Source organism: Apium graveolens, chromosome 10 (assembly GCF_009905375.1).
Source record: "Apium graveolens cultivar Ventura chromosome 10, ASM990537v1, whole genome shotgun sequence".
In the NCBI taxonomy this organism is placed as follows: domain Eukaryota; kingdom Viridiplantae; phylum Streptophyta; class Magnoliopsida; order Apiales; family Apiaceae; genus Apium; species Apium graveolens.
Window position 1 is genome coordinate 173835168 of NC_133656.1, and position 22964 is coordinate 173858131.

A 22964-nucleotide genomic window follows, 5' to 3' on the forward strand; every position below is an offset into this window, starting at 1 on the left:
ATTAATTACCAGTTAGTAATCCTATGACCAGGAACTATTTAAGTTTAGAGTTATCATCTTTTTAGGTCTCACTATTATGATCTCATCATAATCCATAAAAAGCTTTACTCTAAACTATGGTATATCTTATTTAAACACTTAAATAGATAAAGCCTGTAATAAAAACAAAACAAGTCTTTATTAATATCAATGAAATCAAAACAGATTACATAAAAGTTATTCCTAAATCCTAATACATGATTGGACTTAGGACATATTCCTTTCAAATTGATGTTGGGATATAAATTTCTGAATGAATACATATTCGTCTAAATAAGGTGAAGTTACTTGACAAAAAAGAGGTGAAGTTATTTTTAATCTCTAATTATAATTTTATTTAAATATAAATACATGAAAACATTCTTATTAAATTAAAAGTTTGATCATATAATTAGATTTACAATATATACGGAGTACATCTATACTATATTATTATAAGCAGAACACCCTCTATTTGTTAGTTGCTCGGTACAGTTGTTTGGTAGTTACTCTGTACAGTTGTTTGGTACGACAAATAACAACCGTCAGATCTAAAGTCAAAAAAATGAGAACCATTTGATACAATAATAAAATATTATTATATTAATATTTAAACTGCTCTCATGGATTCAGGGTTCGAACCCCGTCAACAACTTATTATATTTAAACTTTTATATTCTTTATTTAAACAATATATTATATTATTTATTTTCAGTTAAGTCTCAAATTATTATAAAACATATATTGTTATAATTTATTATATTTTTCGATTTAATTTTTAACTATTGAAAATTATATTATAAAATATATTATTAAAAACTATCGAATGTTAAAAACAATCCGTGCATCGCACGGGTTATAAGTTAGTATAATATATATAAGAGAGATCGAGTGAGAACTAGATAATAATGAAAGAGATCATCTTGTTATTTTATATCATTAACAAAGTATAGACAAACCTTATATAGGTTAGTAGAATGGATATTACGAGAAAAATGAAGAGACCAATGTTGCTAGTAAATCATAACGCATGGAGCAATGTATTTGGGTGAAGTTCAAGACTATAGCATGGAACTTTTTTCTCTTAACAATTAAGCATCAAGTATAACTAATAGCTGTACCCCACCTAACCGAACTCTTGAGCTTGGATCCCAAGCCCAACAGCCTAGTTTTTCACCTTTGAATTTTCTTTTTAACAAAAAAAACCTAGTATATTAATCAAAATATTCTGTACTACACAATTTTTTTCCAGCTAAAATAATTATATATATATCATTCTCTTCTCTCTCTGAGCCCCCAGTTTCATTTCCAGCGCACACTCTCTCTCTCTAGATCTCTCTCACTCTCTCTCTAAAACTTCCTCTCGAGGGAGCGAAAGAGCTTTTACAAATCTCAATTACCAGTTACATATACATACACCTATAGATACATATATACGTACGTGTCTGTATCTATATCTCGTCTCTCTCGCAGATCTGATCTCGCGCCTCGGTCACCATGGCGGCCGCGAACGCTCCGATCACTATGAAAGAGGCGCTTACGGTAAATTCGATATATATTTTAGCTTAATTCGATTGTTCTTTTGTGATTGTTATGCGTAGATACGTGTTTTGTATGTGTTTAATTGTTTGAATCGTTGTTTTTGCTTAATTGACACGTGATTTGTGTTGTTACGAGTGTTTTTGATGCGAATTATGTATGTTAGAGTAGTGTTAGATCTGTTTTTTGTGATTTATATCAGATCTGTGGTTTGTGTATAGTTTATATTTGTTGCGAGATTGATCAAAGGATGTGAATTGATGTATGCTTAATTCGCTTGTGTTGCGAGATTTATCAATGGATGTGAATTGATGTATATAGTTTGTTTGTGTTGTGAGTTTGATTGATGTATGTGAGTTGCTGTATGTGATTCGAAGTGTTTTTTGTGGTTAGTTTTGTGAGTAAGTTTGATTTGATATTGCAGTTGCCTAGTATTGGGATCAATGCACAATTCATCACCTTTACGAATGTTACAATGGAATCGGAGAAGTATATATGTGTTCGGGAGACTGCACCACAGAACAGTGTAGTAATTATTGATATGAGCATGCCGTCGCAGCCTTTGAGGAGGCCTATTACTGCTGATTCGGCTCTCATGAATCCGAATTCGAGAATTCTTGCTTTGAAAGGTATCTTTGGATTTGTTATTTACGTGAAGGATCGTGTTTTAAATGTTATAGTATTTTTTTTGGTGCTATTATGGCACAGCTATTTTGTCCGCATTATCGGTACGGATGGTTAAATTTTGCCCTTTATTTATTGACCTGATATTATTTGTTTTTTAGCTGCTACATGAAATCGAGTTGTATGCCATTTCTGGAATCTAATGTCTTTTGTCTAAAAAAACTCTTGTAAATATATCTTTTATAGATACGCATTTTTCGACTTGTAGCAAAGACATCTGCGAGAAACAATAAATTGCAAGCATGGCGTAGTGTTGATGTGTTATAATCTAGCACGTTGACTTATTGGGGAGTGCCTTTTTTTATACACGTAAAAATATCACCAAGCCAATGCTTTTGCTTCTGCAGTATGCAGAAACAATTAAATTATTTGCTACCAGGTGTATTACTTTACCATGAAATTCTGGTGATAAGAACAAAGTGAGTAATTATATTCGGTATCCGTTCTTCTTTATCAAGACATAGTAGGTTCATCGTGCTATAGCCATTAAAAATATTCTTGTTAACTTTCTTATGCATAGTTGGTGTCTTCTAAATTTTAGAAGAACTGGATGTGTAATTGTTTTCACGTCACAAAATCTAATTAGTAAATGTGATATTTTTTGAAGCTTCACTTCCTGGAACTACTCAGGACCACTTACAAATATTTAACATTGAGCTGAAGGCAAAAATTAAGTCATACCAGATGCCGGAGCAGGTATGTTTCATACCCTTTGCTGCGATTTTTTGTTTATTATTTGACACACAACTTTTAGGTGATTATTGTTTTTTTGTTTCTAAAAAAGGTGGTGTTTTGGAAGTGGATCACACCGAAATTGTTGGGTTTGGTCACTCAAGCCTCTGTGTATCATTGGTCTATTGAAGGTATGATGCCAACTTTTGTGCCAAAATTAGAATTTGGAGCTTATCAGTTTCTCTTTTGTCATCTGATCGAAGTCTGAAAACGATTTTTCCTTTTTTTATCTTAATTCAGGCGAGTCCGAACCTGTTAAAATGTTTGATAGAACAGCTAATTTGGCAAACAATCAGATTATAAATTATAGATGCGATCCGTCAGAGAAATGGCTGGTTCTGATTGGAATTGCTCCCGGTTCACCTGATGTATGTACTTCTAGTTCTCATGTACTTTTAGTTCTCAAGTACCTGATGCTGTAAAATTTTGCAATCAAGTTAACTAAAGTATTGTGAAAAAGAATGTTACATTATTTGTCGTAATTTGACTATTTGAGCTCATCAAATCAAGCAGCAATTAAATGATCCTATCCTAGTGCAGGATGTAATGTTGTCTTTGACGATTAGCCTGACCATGAGTGATTAAATTTTTTAATCTGAAACAACATTTTTCACGCTCTTTTTTTTGGGGGCGGGGTAATACAAACTTAATTGTTTCAAGATGTTCTATCAGTTGTGTTATGCTGCTTTGGTGCAACAAGTTTCAGTCTCCTTTGGTTTAAAAGTAATTGGTTTGATCTAATTAGTGCTGATGTACTCCACTGTGCTGCACTAAATTTTAGTCTTCTGTTAATTGGGGGGGGGGGAGATGCAAGGTTATCACGGCGCCAAGTCGACCCTCGACGCTCGAGTACCTTCGTGAAGACAAGTCGACAAGTTGCCCGACAAGTCGTAAAAGTCGACAAAGTGTTCATTATACATATAATTACTAGATTTAATATATAATATAACTGACCATGTTAGTTTTATATTTAAATCAAAATTAATAGAATAATAAGTTCAAAATAAGCATGGTACACCACAATTATGGTTATGAAGGGCCCAAGTCAGACTACGAGACTCTTGGACGACCTTCACGTCAACTAGTTGATGACAAGTCGGGCTTCGAGACTCTCAGGCGATGACAAGTCGGGCTTCGAGACTCTCGGCGCCTGAGTACCTTCGCGTCGACTAGTTGGTGAATAGTCGTCTTCGTGATAACAATGGGGAGATGTTTGTGTTGGTGTAAGTTTGTTAATACATTTATCTTATGATAGATAGTAGTATCTGCAATCTGCATTGTTGTAAAACTCAAATCTGTTTAAAATTTGGATGCAAATTACCTAACTTATTTTGACGAAGTATGATTGATTGATCAGGTTTCTTTATATTTCTTTGCTAACATTCTGTTCTCTTCGAATCTATAGAGGCCCCAATTGGTGAAGGGCAACATGCAACTTTTTTCTGTGGATCAGCAGCGCAGTCAGGCTCTTGAAGCACATGCAGCCTCATTTGCCTCATTTAAGGTCTGTTTAAAATCTTTCTGTCCTTCGAGTTTGTTGTTTGTTCTTACATATGAGTTTGTTGTTCTTGTATAGTCTGTTGTCTTGCTCTGTTGCACTGAGGTTCTTTATATGTATTTTGATGAATTCTTTTGAATTTGGATCAGGTTCAAGGGAATGAGAATCCATCAATTCTTATTTCTTTTGCAACAAAAAGCTCAAATGCTGGACAAGTTACATCAAAATTGCATGTTATCGAGCTCGGTGCCCAGCCAGGTAATGTGTTATTTATAAAATAATTCTGCTGATGTTGTTGAGCTGTCTTACTTGAAAGAGGTCGGTATCCGAGCATCGCTTTTATGCAGAAGGCTCCAGATTGAGATACTATGTTCATTTCATATTCTTATTATAACCAGTATTGTGTTAGTACTAGAATATAAATGTCAATCGATGCTGATTTTGCTTGGATTATGTTGGCTTATATAGGGAAAGCAGCTTTTACAAAGAAACAAGCAGATCTGTTCTTTCCTCCTGATTTTAATGACGATTTTCCAGTTGCCATGCAGGTCAGTATTCTTTCAGTTGCTATACTAATATCTTAATTCAGTGTTCACCATCAGTAGTATAGTGGACTATAATTTTATCTAACATGAAATGTTTTTATATTTGCAGATATCCCATAAATACAGTTTGATTTATGTGATTACCAAGCTAGGACTTCTATTTGTTTATGATCTTGAAACAGCAACTGCAGTCTACAGAAATAGGATTAGCCCAGATCCGATTTTCTTAACATCAGAAGCTTCATCTGCTGGGGGTTTCTATGCCATTAATAGAAGAGGTCAAGTGTTACTTGCTACTGTAAATGAATCTACTATTGTGCCTTTTGTCAGTGGCCAAGTAAGTTTTTTTAGTAATCTTTAGTATTTTTCTTTCATGTAATATTAAGGTTGTTTTTTAAGTAAATTATTCTATGTTTATTGCAGTTGAATAACCTTGAACTTGCTGTCAATCTTGCTAAAAGAGGAAACCTACCCGGTGCAGAGAATTTGGTAAGTTGATACCTCTCTAATGCTTTTAATAACACTGCCTCTCCCAATGATAGGTTTTTGGTATATATTCTAGATTTGGATATATATATATATATGTATCTGTGTGTGTGATAAATTAGATTCAGTTACCATATTATGTTTATGGGGCATGGATGCCCTAATAATAGAACTATAGTTAAAATTTTCCTAAATTAATTAGATTTTTTGGTTTTTTCTAAATGTACAAATTGTAGTAGATATGGGGGCCAAAAATTCTCCTTACAGTTTGGGGACCCTCGGTGGCATGTCTTATCCGCCTTAGCCTAGGACTTGTCTTTTATGCTGCGATGACCATCATTAAATGTATTCTTAAAATTTTGAACAAATTTGTTTGCCGACACACTTATACTTCCATCATATCTATAGATGGTACGAATAAAAGACATGCCTTGGATGTAATTGTATTTTAAACATCAGTGCAACTACTAAAAGTGTGCATGTAATTTAGACATACTTTCATACAAGGAAAGTAAAATATGATATGAGATTTGTCATCTTGGAAAAATATGAACTGCACTTTAACAATTTAAATTATAGAGTTAAAAAATAATGAATTTTAGCCATTCAGTGTCATTGAATGAGTTATTTGCGCTTCTGACTGTTTGTACCTGTTCTTGTATGTATTTTAGGTGGTTCAGCGGTTCCAAGAGCTATTTGCTCAAACAAAGTACAAGGAGGCTGCTGAACTAGCTGCAGATTCTCCTCAAGGAATCCTCCGTACCCCCGACACAGTTGCCAAATTTCAGGTACTTCGGTTTAGCTGCAATTTGCTCCTGTATCTTAATTTCTCTTAAAGGAGATTTTAATGTTTGTTTAATGATTCGAAGCAGTTGTGTAACCATCTTATATGTAAAATGGCTTTTGATCTCTTTGCCCGGCTTTCACTTTCTGTACAGTGAACTGGTAGTAATCTTGAATTCTATTATTTTACATACACACAAAGTATATATAGTAATCTATCTCTTCTTTATAGATTGATTAACTGTGTAGTTGTGTACTATTGCATAAGTTACATGGATCTTTGATATGTTTGGCATCAGCGTTTATTCTTATATAAAAGATTAAATGTACATGTAATATAGTTTGACAGTGGTCTGTGTTTCATGCAATATAAGTGTTCATTTGGATGCGGGTGAGAAACCATTCTAAATAAAAGCGAAGATTACTAATCCTACATGCTGTACAGTAAAAAAGAAATTTCACGATGGCAGATTTTGTACGATCTTTCTTTATCTGCCAAGAAAATTATTCTCGCAGTTCTTATCTTTTGTGTAGACTGAAACTTTCAAATGGGGGATGCATATCTCTGATTTTATGACATTCCGAATCTGAAAATGTGTGGCTTTTGATTATCTTCTTATGTGATCAGTTCAATAGAAAATTACTGGCAGCACTTACGATTGATTTTTTCGTTTTCATGTGATTTTAATTCTCTATGCAACTTATGCAATGGACAAGATGTGAGTAAGTGTTTCTCTTGTTTGCAGAGCGTTCCTGTCCAAGCTGGACAGACTCCGCCTCTCCTACAGTACTTTGGAACACTACTGACAAAGGGAAAGCTAAATGCATTCGAGTCTCTAGAACTTTCTCGGCTTGTTGTGAATCAAAATAAGAAGAATCTTTTGGAGAACTGGTTGGCTGAGGACAAACTGGAATGTAGCGAGGAACTTGGGGACCTCGTTAAGGTAATTTTTTTTAATTCTACATGTAAATTATATTTGTGCAGCCCTAATCTTACTGCTGTCCTTTCAATTTATGTTTTTTTTTGTCACTGACATCTTACGAATGTTTGTCTTGTAGACTGTTGATAATGATCTTGCCTTGAAAATTTATATCAAAGCAAGAGCAACTCCAAAAGTCGTGGCTGCTTTTGCTGAAAGAAGAGAGTTTGACAAAATTCTTATCTACTCCAAACAGGTTTGTGACTTACATGATGCAGTGCAGTGATCATTTATATGTAATTAATATTAATGCTTTTCCTATTCTTTTAAGTGGTGATATTGTGTCTTACTTTACTTTCCTGGAACAGGTCGGCTATACACCTGATTATCTGTTCCTCCTGCAAACAATCCTTAGATCAGATCCCCAGGTATGCTATCTTTAAAACTATCGGATGTTTAATCCTCAACCTGCACCATATCAAATTTGTTGTTGGTGAACTCCCAAAGTACACCAACTTTGGATCCGCAATATACTCCCCAGACGATTATCTTTTGGTGCACTCAGTAGTCTATTTCAGTCTTGTAAGCAATTTATCTTCTCCCACAAGTTGTGATGGGGATGGGGGACAAAGGTGGCTGAGGTGGATCACGTAGTCCTAGGTTACAGTAATATCACATTTTACTGATGACTATGTATTCAGTGACTGGGCTTGAAAATTATGTTGGTGAACATATTTTTTTCTTCACCTGAAGTCATAATTTTTATGCTTTTTCTCATTGTAGGGAGCTGTAAATTTTGCACTCATGATGTCGCAAATGGAGGGAGGTTGTCCAGTTGACTACAACACCATAACTGATCTTTTTCTTCAGGTTAATACTATCACTATGATATGTTTGAATATTTTTTGAGGAACATCGTTGCTGAAGCATATGATTTCTCACTGTCCTTATGGATACATAGGGGTGTTTATGTGTGTGTAGGACTATTGAGCATGGTGATATTACTATCAAATATCCTGTATCATTCTTTGCTCATTATTAAGAAGTTTAGACAGTTTTTTCACAAGACAGTGTACAATGAAGTTTAGTATATGCAAACATTGATTTGTATTTAACTTCGTTCTCAAATTTTCTAATAGAGGAACCTGATCCGTGAGGCAACAGCATTTTTGTTGGACGTTTTGAAGCCAAATTTGCCAGAACACGCTTTCTTACAAACTAAGGTGATGTTTTACGAATGCAAAAGAAATTTGTTCCGCTTATCTGATCCTAATTTTTCATCATATAATTTTTTTTCTTATGTAGGTTTTGGAAATAAACCTTGTTACCTTTCCAAATGTTGCTGATGCTATTTTAGCAAATGGCATGTTTAGCCATTATGATCGTCCTCGGATTGCCCAACTTTGTGAAAAAGCCGGTCTTTATGTTCGAGCTCTTCAGGTTGGAGAGTTCTCTATCTTTCATGGGTCTACTGTTGTGTTTTTGCACTTTTTTTGTTCCATTTTTTTAATGTTATAATCTTCTTACCAGCACTACGCAGAGTTGCCTGATATTAAACGTGTTATCGTGAATACTCATGCAATTGAGCCACAGGTTTGTCTTTACTTCCTGTTCTTGTGCTTGCTGGTGTCTCAGAATATTCTCGTACTTACAATACATTTTTTTTCCCAGTCCCTTGTGGAATTCTTTGGCACCCTATCCAAAGAATGGGCTTTGGAATGCATGAAGGACCTTTTACTTGTCAATCTGAGAGGCAACCTTCAGATTATTGTCCAGGTAAGTAAATTTATAGAGTTCGGGCTCAATATTATTTTCAAGTGATTCATCCTTCGCTGAGATGGATTGGAACTGAACAAATTTACTCCCTGCAGGTTGCCAAAGAATATTCCGAGCAGTTGGGCGTGGATGCTTGTATAAAACTCTTTGAGCAATTTAAGTCATATGAGGGGCTGTACTTCTTCCTTGGGTCTTATCTGAGCTCTAGGTAAAAACTAATTACAACTTTTTTCTAGAAAATTTCTAAAATAAATTAGGTTGTAGCTTATAAATACCTAATTGGTCTATTTTCAGTGAGGATCCTGATATTCACTTCAAGTACATTGAGGCAGCTGCTAAGACTGGACAAATCAAGGAAGTTGAGCGTGTGACAAGAGAATCAAATTTCTATGATGCTGAAAAAACAAAGAACTTTTTAATGGAAGCCAAACTTCCAGATGCACGCCCACTGATTAATGTTTGTGACCGCTTCGGTTTCGTTCCAGATCTTACACACTACCTATATACAAACAATATGCTTCGCTATATTGAAGGTTATGTGCAGAAGGTAAAACTTTAACAAGTATATTTGACCTTTAATTTAGCAATATAATAGCTTCTTGATTATAACGCTGAGTCTATTCTCCTACCTTAGGTCAATCCTGGAAATGCTCCTTTGGTTGTCGGGCAACTGCTAGATGATGAGTGTCCTGAAGATTTCATTAAAGGTCTGATCCTATCGGTACGATCTCTTCTTCCAGTTGAACCCCTGGTGGATGAGTGTGAGAAAAGGTATGGTTTTTAGTCTTTCCGTCATCGTCTTGTCTGTTTTTGCAGTTTGCATTCTCACAGTTGATGTCTTTCAGGAATCGGCTTCGGTTACTTACCCAGTTTTTGGAGCATCTTGTGAGTGAAGGAAGTCAGGATGTACATGTTCATAATGCTCTTGGTAAGATCATCATAGATAGCAACAACAATCCAGAACACTTTCTCACTACCAACCCGTATTATGATTCCCGTGTGGTTGGAAAATACTGTGAGAAGCGAGATCCAACACTTGCTGTGGTCGCATATCGGAGAGGGCAATGTGATGATGAATTGATTAATGTTACGAACAAGAATTCTTTGTTCAAATTGCAGGCCAGGTGTGTTACTTTTGTTCTAATGTTCGTAATGCACTCGGTACTTTTTAAATAGAGGGTTCTATACTTAAAAACCATATTTTTCATTTCAGGTATGTTGTTGAAAGGATGGATGGAGATCTCTGGGACAAGGTTCTTAATCCCGAAAATGAATATAGAAGACAGCTCATTGATCAAGTCGTTTCTACTGCTCTTCCCGAAAGCAAGAGCCCTGAGCAAGTTTCTGCCGCTGTTAAAGCTTTCATGACTGCTGATCTTCCTCATGAGTTAATTGAGCTCTTGGAAAAGATAGTGCTTCAGAACTCTGCATTTAGTGGGAACTTTAACCTGCAGAACTTGCTTATCTTAACTGCCATTAAGGCCGATCCGTCTAGAGTAATGGACTACGTTAATAGGCTGGATAATTTCGACGGACCTGCTGTTGGGGAGGTGGCAGTGGAAGCACAGTTGTATGAAGAAGCTTTTGCAATTTTCAAGAAGTTTAACTTGAATGTCCAAGCTGTTAATGTTCTACTGGATAATATTCAAAATATTGCACGGGCTGTAGAGTTTGCTTTTCGAGTTGAAGAAGATGCAGTTTGGAGCCAGGTGGGTAAAGCTCAACTGAGGGATGGTTTGGTAAGCGATGCGATTGAGTCATTTATTCGTGCTGATGATGCAACTCAATTTCTGGAAGTTATTCATGCTGCTGAGGATGGTGATGTTTATCACGACTTGGTAAGATACCTTCTGATGGTTAGGCAGAAGACAAAAGAGCCCAAGGTGGACAGTGAACTTATCTATTCCTATGCAAAGATTGATAGACTTGGTGACATTGAAGAGTTCATTCTCATGCCAAATGTTGCTAATCTGCATAATGTCGGGGACCGGTTGTATGATGAAGCCTTGTATGAGGCAGCGAAGATAATCTATGCATTTATTTCTAACTGGGCCAAGTTGGCTGTCACCCTTGTTAAACTAAAACAATTCCAAGGTGCTGTTGATGCCGCTCGAAAAGCAAATAGCTCAAAAACATGGAAAGAAGTTTGTTTTGCTTGTGTTGATGCAGAAGAGTTCCGTTTGGCTCAGATTTGTGGTCTCAATATTATTGTCCAGGTGACTTTTTTCTCCCAACTTGTACCTATAGTCTTTATAGTTTCTCTAGTTCAAATATGGGCCTTGGTGCAGTTACAGTTATCATCGCCGCTCAAGGAAGTGTTATATGCTAAGTTCTCTTGTGCAGTTACATTAATATTCTTGTTTCATTGCGCTTTTGCCTGTAATTTCTGTTGAAGTTTTAGTATGTAATTAACATCCGTTTACCTTACGATTTCTAAGTAGGGGATCTGTTGTTCCAGCTTGTTAATGAATGTTTTTAATACTTTGGCAGGTTGATGACTTAGAAGAGGTCAGCGAGTACTATCAGAACAGAGGATGCTTTAATGAACTGATCTCTCTTATGGAGAGTGGTTTAGGGTTGGAACGTGCTCATATGGGAATCTTCACTGAGTTGGGGGTCCTCTATGCTAGATATCGCCACGAGAAGCTTATGGAGCATATTAAACTATTTTCTACCCGTCTCAACATCCCCAAGCTTATTCGAGCTTGTGATGAACAACAACATTGGAAGGAGCTTGTGTACTTGTATATTCAGTATGATGAATTTGACAATGCTGCTTCGACTGTTATGAATCATTCCCCAGATGCTTGGGATCACATGCAATTCAAAGATATTGCAGTTAAAGTGGCAAACGTAGAGCTTTATTACAAGGCTGTCCACTTTTACTTACAAGAGCATCCTGATCTTATCAATGATATGCTCAATGTTCTAGCACTACGTGTTGACCATACACGTGTGGTTGATATTATGCGGAAGGTATAAACTTATTTTTTTTATTTAATACGTTGTCCAGTTTTGAACTTGTAGGTTTGCTTTTCCAATCTGTAATTCTTGTACCTTGTGTGTTTCAGGCGGGTTATCTGCATCTTGTGAAGCCCTACATGGTTGCAGTTCAGAGCAATGATATATCTGCAGTCAATGAGGCTCTAAATGAAATTTATGTAGAGGAGGAAGACTATGACAGGTTGCGTGAGTCGATTGACTTGCATGATAACTTTGATCAGATCGGCCTTGCACAGAAGGTGATATTGAAGTGCATTATCTTTTTTGCTTATTGTCTTCGCTTTCAAAGTATCCCAGTTTTGAACCTGTTTTAATTTTGCTGAGCACAGATTGAGAAGCATGAACTTCTTGAGATGAGAAGAGTAGCTGCTTATATTTACAAAAAAGCTGGCAGATGGAAGCAGTCTATTGCGCTTTCTAAGAAAGACAATCTTTACAAAGATGCAATGGAGACTGCTTCACAATCTGGAGATCGTGAACTGGCTGAGGACTTGCTTGTATATTTCATTGAGCAGGTACTGCTAATCCCCTAGGTCAATCTGTCGTATCCATGACCTCGGTCATAGATTCAAATCCGCATTCCTATATCCCCATGTACATAAAGTTCTAATGTATTGATACATGTCAAATGTTCTTGTGAACAGAAGCAGAACTTCACTTATTGAAGTTGCAGCATTACTAAGAATTGTTTAATATTATTATCTGAGTTTTCTGCTACTGATACTTTCCTTAATGCCTCTGTAGGGAAAGAAGGAATGCTTTGCATCATGCCTCTTCGTTTGTTATGATTTGATTCGTGCTGATGTTGCTCTTGAACTCGCTTGGATGAATAACATGATTGACTTTGCATTCCCGTACCTGTTGCAGGTTACTTTCTTTCTTTTATGTTTTTTGGGCTGGTGGGCGGATATGTGGAAAGAACTTTTGTGTGAGATAGAGAGCTTTGTTGGTTCATGTATGGTGTCATTCATTCCATAGCGTTAGGTTTTTTTGAAAAATATCAGGCAAGGAAACTGAATTAAATTGTTTGTAATTCCTCACCTCTTTGTTGTGTTTGTTGGACTTGCAGAATATATATCTTCGACTAATTTCCTACGCAACATATATTGGAAAACTTAAAAAATATTTTTAAAACAAACAAAGCTAGCCTAATATATACTGATTTGATACTATAGATATCTAGGCCGCTTTCTCATTAGGATTTTGTTAGTGGATGTGGATCTACCTAATTCATGTGTTTATTTTGACTTGGTGTACTAATCTGGTCTTCTTTGGTGCAGTTTATACGTGAGTACACAGGCAAAGTTGATGAATTAATTAAGGACAAAATAGAGGCAGCTAAAGAAATGAAGGCTAAGGAAAGTGAAGAGAAGGATGTGATTAAGCAACAGGTACTATTTGACATCTTGCTCATCCTATAGATAGACTGCTCCACATTCATTATAAGCACCGACTATAAACTGATGTTTTTTTTGTTTTGTTTTATCTTGAGTTCGGAACTTGAAATGTGATAAATACAAAAATTTATATATTTATATAAATGTATGGGACCTTCACCGAAGGGTGAGAAAGCGTGAGTTTTGGCCCACTATTTTCTGCTATATTGCCAATGTAACGACCTGCAATTCTGCATCAACTTGATCAAATGGGCATCACAATTCTATTTAATCTGTTTGCTGGGAATATCCCTATGATGATCATCGTCATTAATTTTCTCAATTTTTTTTGCTAATTGTCAATTCCTTTCTATGCCAGAAAGTCATATGATAATGAATGTTGAAATTTGTTTAACTATGTTATGCACCTTTTGCAGAATATGTATGCCCAGTTGTTGCCTCTTGCTTTGCCGGCACCACCGGGTATGGGAGGAGCTGGAATGTCAGGATATGGCCAGCCACCACCACAAGGTATGGGAGGAATGGGGATGCCTCCAATGCCCCCATTTGGCATGCCACCAATGGGAGGATATTGATTACTCTAGCGGGAATTTGCAAGTAATTAGACATTGCAGAAGGAATACCTGAGTACAAGGAAACTGAAGCGTTTATAATCCCCGGTGTTCAGTGGGGCAGCTGATGTTCATTTATTTTTCTTCTCTAGCTGATAGTGTTTCCATGGGTTAAAGCATATAGGTCTTTGGTAATAACATCATTTCCACCTATGGTTGTCAATAGTTTGGATATAGTTGTTTCTTTGTAATATTCTTTGGTAGTCGAGGCAATTTTTTGCAGCACTTAGGTGGCAAGTTGAGAATTATCTTGTGTTGTATCAAAAGAAAAAGGGATTATACAGTATGCAACTTTTTGTGTTTGGTTTTTATTATCATTTTGACAATTTATGGTTTGTTTTGACTATATATTGCCGTGATCTTGGTTTTTAATTTATGGTTTTAATGGTGTGAGTGTGACTAGCCCGTAATATAGTTTTATGCAAGTAGAATTTGGATACCGTTAAACTATAGCTGTGTTGATTAGAAAAGTTTTTATCACAATACTAATTATGATTTCTGCCACTTCAGCTTATATCTTTGGGGTGGGGACGTGGGGTTGAATATAGACTATCCAGCCATCTGTTTTGTATATTTACATTTGCGTTTACATTCATTCTTGTGAACGAGAACTAGTTCACTCACCGGGACAAGTGTATATCAAATATGAAAAGATACGGATTCAAATAAGTTGGTATATTTTTCAAGTCAAAAGAAATTATATGAAACTAGAATGAAAGCTGAAATTAGAAATTATATGATTCCTGGGTCTATACATCTGGGTAACTGGGACATGAAAGTTTAATTACAACTAATCCTGAACCTGAAAGAATAATATTTTCAAATTTTATCTCTTTTAACTTGTATAAGATTTCAGATTTTATACCCAAAGCCTTTTTAATAAATAAAAAAAATTCGATTCAATTCCCGAAATAACAGACCCAGATATCCACATAGTATAACAAACTTTTTCTATAAAATATGAGTTTTTGCAATTTATACCATTATTTCATTTTCACACAACTTCGATGCGCGCATTTCAGATCTATCGATATCATAAAAATCATTTTCAGCAAAAAATAACTCAAAACATAGTTAAAATACTAAACTCTGACTAGAAACCCAAAAAGTTGGATACATAAAAGGGCTAAAGAATGAGTATCATTGAAAAAAATAATAATAAATAAGATAAAGAAAGAAAGAGGGACTCCGACCGGTTTAAGAGGGGTGAGGAGTGAGGACAAACACGAGAGCTTTTTAGGATTTCCCCCCTCCCTGCAGTGCACTATATTTTTATATTTAACTATTTTAAACGAACAAAGTTCAAACTCTAAACTCAAATTCAAGTTATATTGTAGCCTTGTAGGCAAATTTTTTGTCAGCAAAAATATCCATTTTTTTTAGAAAATACTGATTTTCCTGGGGAGTTTGTTTTTTGAAAATTATATCCTTTTTATATATAATAAGCGCAATAGACTTGTTATTTAAAACTTTGCTCATCGCAAAAACAATCTCAATCGTTGATTTGATATAATTAAAAATAAATAGTTAAGATTATATGTTATTAGAATAATTGTCCGCAAGGGTTGACTCGGTTGGTTAAAGAGAATATAATTATTCTCTTGGTCACAAGTTCGAATTTCACGGGAGGAGAATCTATAATTATGACTCGTAAATCAGAGCATGTCGCTTAAATGCGGTTTACTTTGGTTCACGTACACACCAATTACGATATAATATCCTAATACAATCCTAAATTAATATTAGATATTTAACCCATTATAAATATAAAATGATTACATTGTCCTACTACAATCCAAACACCAAAATTATGATACAATGATACAATAATAGATCAAATATGATTATATAATCTACTATTTATAATGTAGCTGTAATTTAATTTTTCATCTGTATATTTTTTAATATATACATATTTAATATATATTTAATACGACAGTATCATAACATATTATCAAAAATAAAAATAATATTGTAAAAAATTCAGAAATAACAATAAATATGAGTATTAAAAAATTAAAATACGAAATTTTAAATAATAAAAAAGGTATTTTTTTTAAAAAATAAGTAGATTTTGCTAAACAAAAACAAGCATAAACGGTGTCGTTTTCAGATCTCCCCTGACTTTAATATATTGTTGCCGCAAAACCCAGGCAGCAGCTTAACAGAACCTCTGCCTCATCTTAAGATTTAATTTTTGTTTTACATAAAAAAAATGGAAGATGAAATTGTGATTGCGTCGTCGCCGACCGACGCTGGAATAAGTTGCTTTGACTTACACTCCGGTGCCGAACATCTACGCTACAGAAATTGCGCCTCGCCGCCGCACAGTCTCATCTCCGTCGGCGGCCGCTATCTCGCCGCCTCTCAAGTTCGTGACGCCGCTGCTAACTCTGGCTCTGTTTTCTATTGGTCTTGGAACAAGGTATACATCAACTTCAGTATCGTTTGATAAATTGTCTGTTATATTAGAGTAGCTAATCTCTCTCTCTCTGTATTGTTGCTAGGTGTTGATTAACTTGTCTGTGATAATGTTATTTTTAAATTATTTAGGCTAGCTCAGACCTAATTAATTTTCAAATTTGTATTCAAGCTCACACACATATGTACAGTTGTAATGTGTTTGATATATTGTTTGCTAGAATATAAATTTTCAATGGATTAGGTTTTAGTTTCTTTCGAAGTTTTTGATTTTATGTATTTTAACATAGATTAGAAATTTATGAGCACATTTTGTTTATTAAGTGTACTATAAGGTGTGATTGCATGATTTAGAGATGAATTTATTTACCATACTTATAGTGCTTTGGGTATTTATTTGAAATGTGCAGCCTCAGGTTGAAGTCAAGTGTTTTCCTTCGGAACCGATAAATACACTGGTTTGTGATGATGATGGAAGTTTTATAATTGGAGGCGGCGTCTCTGGAGATATTTACATATGGCAGGTGAGCTTTAGTGATATTTGGTCCCCATACTTAGTTGTGTTTTATTGCTTGTTTGTGTTCCGCCATACTACTTTTTCTTACATGTAGTTCATACAGGTCGCTACCGGTAGATTGCTAAAGAAATGGCACGCTCACTACAGGGCTGTTTCATGTTTAGTATATGTAGATCAATCTACTTTGATTTCTGGGGCAGAGGATGGGTGTGTTCGAGTCTGGTCACTTCTCATGTACGTTCTCATTTTTCTTTAATTTTACTTCTATTTATATAAATCTTTCGGATCTGTCTCTTATTGAGAAGGAATAATTGTTGTTTTTGTGATGCACTAGGATTTTTGATAATATCCGGAGGAATGAAGCAAAACATCTATTTGAATACAGTTTCTCCGAGCACTCTCTACGAGTGACCGATATAGTTATTGGTAATGGGGGATGTAATGCAATAATAATTTCTGCTTCCGAGGATCGGACTTGCAAGGTGTGCCACACCTCTTGCTCGACTTATTGTTTTGTTAGATATAATCTAGCAAGGTTAATTATCAAGTTGACCACTATATAATTAGCAAAGCTTCGAATTTACCACCGAAAAATTCGAGCTCTCAAAATTGCCACATTCAAGTCTAAAAGTCTCAAATTGACCACTTTTCAAGTCGGTTTTAAGCTAACGGCATCTCAATATTATCACCGAAAATTAGCAATTTTATGTGAAAATGGCCAATTTGAGACCCCAAATTAATCGGTGGTAAATTTGATATTTCGCAATTAATATAATGGTTAATTTGATGCTTAACCCTAATCTAGCATATGGTTTCCAGGACACCCAGGTATTTGTATAATTAGTATAAACATTATTTTATGATTCTTCAACATGACCTGAATACCATTCACGCAGGCCATGTTTGCTTTCTATAAGCATGTGTAGCATTCCATGTACTATCATCAATGTATAGTCCTCTTTTTTTCGGTTCGTGAAAGTTTATAGAAAAATATACCAATCAGGTTATATTTAAGATTTTGACCAGTCTGAACTGTTAAGCATAGAATATTTGTGCCTCTTGTGAGCGGGAAATGCTGTGTTTCAGCTTGATGAGGATGTTGAAAAATTAAACGGGGAAAAATATTGCACCCTATCATTTGAGCTTGTACAAATTTTTATTTTGATATGGTTTCGGGTTTTGAATGCGAATATTGTATCTGAGTTGATTAGGCAGCCTTGATTGAGTCTTGCAATTAATCTGGAGGTAGGAAACAAAGGATAGTTGTGTTATCTCATAGCAACGGGGGGCTTAGGGCAAGTCCAACAGTATCCTAACTCAATCCTTAAATATAATATAAAAAATTAGCTCTTAGTAAATTAAGACATGAGGAGTATGTTTGTCTCCAACAATACTACTTGGAGCATCTCCAATAGTCTCTTAAGACACTCTTCCAATATATTATAAAATATTAACTCTTAACAATTTAATGTGCATTTACCTCCAACAACACTCTTTATATCCACTCTTTAAATAATATTTTAGTATTAAAATATCTTTATTTAATAGGAGTAAAATACAAAGTGGAGAGAGAAAGTGGGTGGTTGAATTACTTTATAATACAATATAAGTTAAGAGCAAGTGGTTGACTCTTAAAAGAGAGGAGAGAGAGGAGACTCTTAAGGTTTTAAAGAGTCTCTAAGAGTCTCTTGGAGCTCCAATTTTGTTAATGCTCTTTATTTTTTCACTTAAGAGCTTATTTAAAGAGTTTGTTGGAGATGCTCTTAAACTTGTTCCTTTTTATAATATTTTACTATTAAAAGTACATTGAATCAATTTAAGTATAATGTAAAAGAGAGAGAAAAGCTCGCAAGGGTTGGCTCAGTCGGTTAAAGAGTGGAAAACTATCCTCTTGGTCACATGTTCGAATCCCAAGGGAAGAGAATTTATGATTATGTCTCCTGAGCCAGAGCCCGTCGCTTAAATGCGGTTTACCTTGGTTTACGTGGTTTGCATGCTATTGCGTGAGCCCATAAGGTTTACCCAGTGCGCACCCGAAGGGTAGTGGCTGCAGGTTACCTACGATAAAAAAAAAGAAGAGAAAGAGATAGTGGTCCCCATAATATATTATAAAATAATGGTTATAGGATCCTTAAAGAGATGGTGCCAGTTCTTAAAAAAATAAAGAGTGAATGGATGATCTTAGTGATTTAAGGAATCACTAAGAGACTGTTGGAGCATACTTTTTGTCCTCGTTCCTTAAATTTCAACTTAAGAGTTTGGATAAGTAGTCTATTGGACTTGCTCTTAGAGGAGGGTTCTTGAAAGTTGCTGTTATTCCTGACAGTGGCTTGATATGCAATTTTCTGTGCAAATTTCTGGATTGTGTCTTTGGTTCAAACAAGGACAGTAAAAATTTAAGAGGAGATTAAAGACTCCTGTGTGGACGCAGGGCTCAATACCAATACTAAGTGTAAGGTCAAGTCATGACCTTTTGTTTTGAGTCTTTGTTGGCTACGCTAATCAATATTCTTGCATACGAGCAAGTAAAAAATTTAATTTGGCCATTACAGTGCATCTTATACCAATACTACATACTTATCTCACACAACATAAATTTGTTGCTCTGTTTACAGTCGGGTGTTTAGATAACACCCGGTGATGATCATTATAATGACTTTATTGTTTCCGTGATAGTTTGTTGTATTATTGTTGTCCCGGCTACAATATATTGCATTTTTTAGGTATGGAGCTTATCCAAGGGAAAACTTCTGAGAAATATTGTGTTCCCATCAATAATTGATGCAATTGCGTTGGACCCGGGGGAGCATGTATTTTATGCCGGAGGTAGAGATGGAAAGATTTATATTGCTGCCCTTCATGCTCAACCTACATCTACCAGCAATTATGGTCCACATATCATTGGCACATTATCTGATCACAGGTTTGTCAGTTACATTAAGAGCCTGAGTGTTGTAGTGTTTCATACTCTTTCGTATGCAGTTCAACTTATCTTCTTCTTACAAACAAGGGCTTCCATAAATAGGCTGACATCAGGTCAGGCTTGTCAGATGGTTGTTACTGAGAAATGTACTAATTAAGTTATAGTGTAGTACATGTTTTTATTAAATTGTTTATTTATTTCTGGCACTATGCTACCTTTTTGCTTATGTATATGTATATTCTCAGAGTCACGAACTCAACATTTCTAAATTATTGTTCATCTTTTCTGTGAAACAGCAAGGCTGTTACTTGCTTGGCTTTTGCTGTCAATGGGCATCTTTTGGTTTCTGGGTCAGAGGATGGCATGATACGAGTCTGGGACACTAGATCCCGTAATATCATTCGTATCCTTAAACATGCAAAAGGTATTTTAAACAGTATCAGAACTGATAGTTATTTGGCTAAGGAAGTCTCAGGAATTGCAGCATCATTTGATATCCTTTTGATTTTTTTCTCTAGTAACCAGCCACACACAGAAGAAGAGTAAGATATGATAAGCAAATATATCTTCATAAATGCTAGTCGTAAGTTTTCATATGATTAGTTTACAGTCATACAAACTTTAGTAGTTGTAGTGTTTTGTGTTAGTTTCACTTTTACCCAAGGTTTTTAACTTGCACATTATGCTCCTCTCAACAACAAAAAACTACCTATTATGCTTATTGGAGTAGTCCCGTTTTGCTAAGCCTAGCTTATGTTCGCTTTCTTGGAAATGCAGATCACTAATATCCACAAATGAGTTGAACTATAAAGCAAAATATTTAATTTCACAAATTTGATAAAGATAAAGAACAGACCAGATATGTAACCGTTCTTATTGGTGAAAGATATGGTATTATGCAGGTCCTGTGAACAATTTACTCGTAATAAGACGACCTCCGTCTTTGTATCCTCGAACATCAATGCATTCTCAGTCTCTGTCTGTGAGAAGACAGGGTGCCTTGGTGCCTCCACCACTGGAAAAGTATACAAATTCAACGGATGACAATTCAGATGTTAAGGCTGTCATCATTCCCCGTGTTGATTCAGAAATTCCATTTTATGCTTCGTACATCAGCACCTGCACAATGACTAACCAAATCAAAGAACTTGAGGTCCATATCCATATCTTTTTATTATTTATATATTGATGTTAATTAGTTATCAATTTTCAAGCATATACTCTAATTTTCTATGACCAGTACAGTTTCTGTAATATAGCAAATTGACCTTTTTGTTGATATCATCCCTTTCCTGGTACATCTTTAGGTTCTGCTTCTCAAATTTGTAAAAATATTTTTAGATGTAGTGTATCATAATTTTATGGATGTACGTTATCATATCTTGAATTAGATGTCAGATATTAGTTTCATACTCTGGTTCCCTTGTTAACATATGTCAGCTGATCTGCATTATAGAATGTCTTGCACCCATAAAAATCTTAAATTAGTTTTTTGCTTTAGAATTAGAGCTCTGCTTCAATGTTACTGTAAGCACTTGAAAATACTGAAGATGATGGTTATTTTTAGTGCTTCTCTCATAGAAATGTTAACAAAAATTAAGAAAATAAAAAGGTTCATATCTGGGGGAAGATGGATATCATCTGCAATCTCCTATTTGTTCTCCACCCATATTCAACTTTCTTTCTACTACTTTCACCGTCTAGAAATGTCAACTTTGTATGGGAAACCACAATTCTTTAAACGCAGACTTCGTTCAGTGTTCTTAGTGATTAGCATCTACTTCTGCGCAAATACCTTTTTAGGCCTAGTGTCTGTTTTGTGTTGAATTGAAAAATCGGGTTCTTACTAGTTACGTTGGGTTGTCTGTCGGGTTGTACTAGTTTCGTTGAGTTTCTATTTTGAAGTGAATTAAAAAATCGGGTTATTAGGTGTAATTTTTTTGTTGATATTTAATATTACATCCCATCCATGTCAGGTTTTATGAGGTGATAAATATGAACTATCTATTGCAAATGTATTTTGTAGAACATGCATACTAAGTGTACTATTAACCTTTGTTCCCAATTTTTACCAGCAACAAGGTTCTTCTGGAGCTATGGAAATGGAGATTGAACGACTAAAGCTTGACTACAAGCGATCTACGCAGATGCTACAACAATGGAAGAAAATGTACGAGAACTTGAATCAATTTTGTGTCAACGAGCTCCTGGATGGAGATCAGTCCAGAGGACCTGCCACATGAGTGCTCTTTCCCCGGGCGAATAGTTTAAACCAATTTTGTTGCCAGTTATGATAGGAAAATTTTCTGTTATATTTTCCAGATATTGGGTTTGCTATTTTGTTCAGATATTATTATGTCGATTTTCGGGACCCAAAAATAACATTAGTAAATGTACTCCCGGTCTTTGTTGAGTAGATTCTATCGTGATAGCTTTTCATAGCCAGTTTTAAAGTTCTCTCGGTTCATCTTCATTCTATTACTAAACGATACAAACTAGTGCTGGATGGCAAGTGCAATATAAATTTTGATTGTCTTGCTACACTTTAATAATATCCAGTTATCTTGTTTGATGATAACAAAATATTTTGTCAAAGTTCGGCCTGAATCTGTATCAATAGAAAAAAGCACTCTAATAACTGTATTTCATATACCAGCAAAACATACGCTTCAAGAAGTTTTTTCGCCTATTAATATCATACAACTGATAGAACGATCAATTCCAGGTGGAAATCAAAATGAAAGGGTTGAGGTCGGTGTAAATGAAAGTGTTGAAATTAGCAAACAAGGGAGTAAAGAATGAAAAAGAGGAGGTTCTACCGAGAATTGAATTCGGGTTACTGGATTCAGAATCGAGTGTCCTAACCGCTGAACCATAGGACCAATATGGCCCACCGACCAAAGGCCCATTGAACAATGGGCTGAAAGCCCAATCGGATCATAAACTAGAGGTCCAGTCAGCCAAGCAGACCAAGACCCACTTCCATCCCAACTGTTGGGATCACTCAATCAAAACACCCCCTTATTCGCTCCTTTTAATGATAAAGGTGTAACGGACGTGACATTAACGAAGATATCAGTTATAAAACCTCTTGAAAAGTAATAAATAAAG

At 35.3% G+C, this 22964-nt stretch overlaps 2 protein-coding genes across 3 annotated transcripts; both read left to right on the top strand.

Annotated features, from left to right (window-relative positions):
* Nucleotides 1-1308: 1308 nt before the first annotated feature.
* Nucleotides 1309-14338, top strand: LOC141689367 (clathrin heavy chain 1). Of its 2 annotated transcripts, XM_074493642.1 has the most exons (30): nucleotides 1310-1560; nucleotides 1982-2186; nucleotides 2849-2937; nucleotides 3026-3104; nucleotides 3214-3341; nucleotides 4379-4477; nucleotides 4621-4729; nucleotides 4940-5019; nucleotides 5126-5353; nucleotides 5440-5505; nucleotides 6174-6290; nucleotides 7032-7229; nucleotides 7345-7461; nucleotides 7574-7633; nucleotides 7989-8075; nucleotides 8345-8428; nucleotides 8511-8645; nucleotides 8736-8798; nucleotides 8877-8981; nucleotides 9077-9189; nucleotides 9276-9528; nucleotides 9616-9752; nucleotides 9827-10105; nucleotides 10195-11197; nucleotides 11472-11957; nucleotides 12053-12223; nucleotides 12314-12499; nucleotides 12729-12851; nucleotides 13265-13375; nucleotides 13798-14338. In XM_074493642.1, exons 1-30 carry the CDS (start codon nucleotides 1516-1518, stop codon nucleotides 13954-13956), a joined length of 5115 nt encoding a protein of 1704 aa, XP_074349743.1. In that variant the 5' UTR covers nucleotides 1310-1515; the 3' UTR covers nucleotides 13957-14338. The 2 variants fall into 2 exon arrangements, with proteins under 2 accessions (XP_074349742.1, XP_074349743.1); XM_074493641.1 differs by having other exon boundaries at nucleotides 1309-1560; nucleotides 8736-8981.
* A 1796-nt stretch (nucleotides 14339-16134) lies between these two features.
* LOC141693027 (protein ROOT INITIATION DEFECTIVE 3-like) lies at nucleotides 16135-22284 on the top strand. Its single transcript, XM_074498009.1, has 8 exons — nucleotides 16135-16417; nucleotides 16824-16937; nucleotides 17034-17164; nucleotides 17265-17412; nucleotides 19654-19853; nucleotides 20150-20277; nucleotides 20756-21006; nucleotides 21929-22284. Exons 1-8 carry the CDS (start codon nucleotides 16208-16210, stop codon nucleotides 22094-22096), a joined length of 1350 nt encoding a protein of 449 aa, XP_074354110.1. The 5' UTR covers nucleotides 16135-16207; the 3' UTR covers nucleotides 22097-22284.
* Nucleotides 22285-22964: the final 680 nt, after the last annotated feature.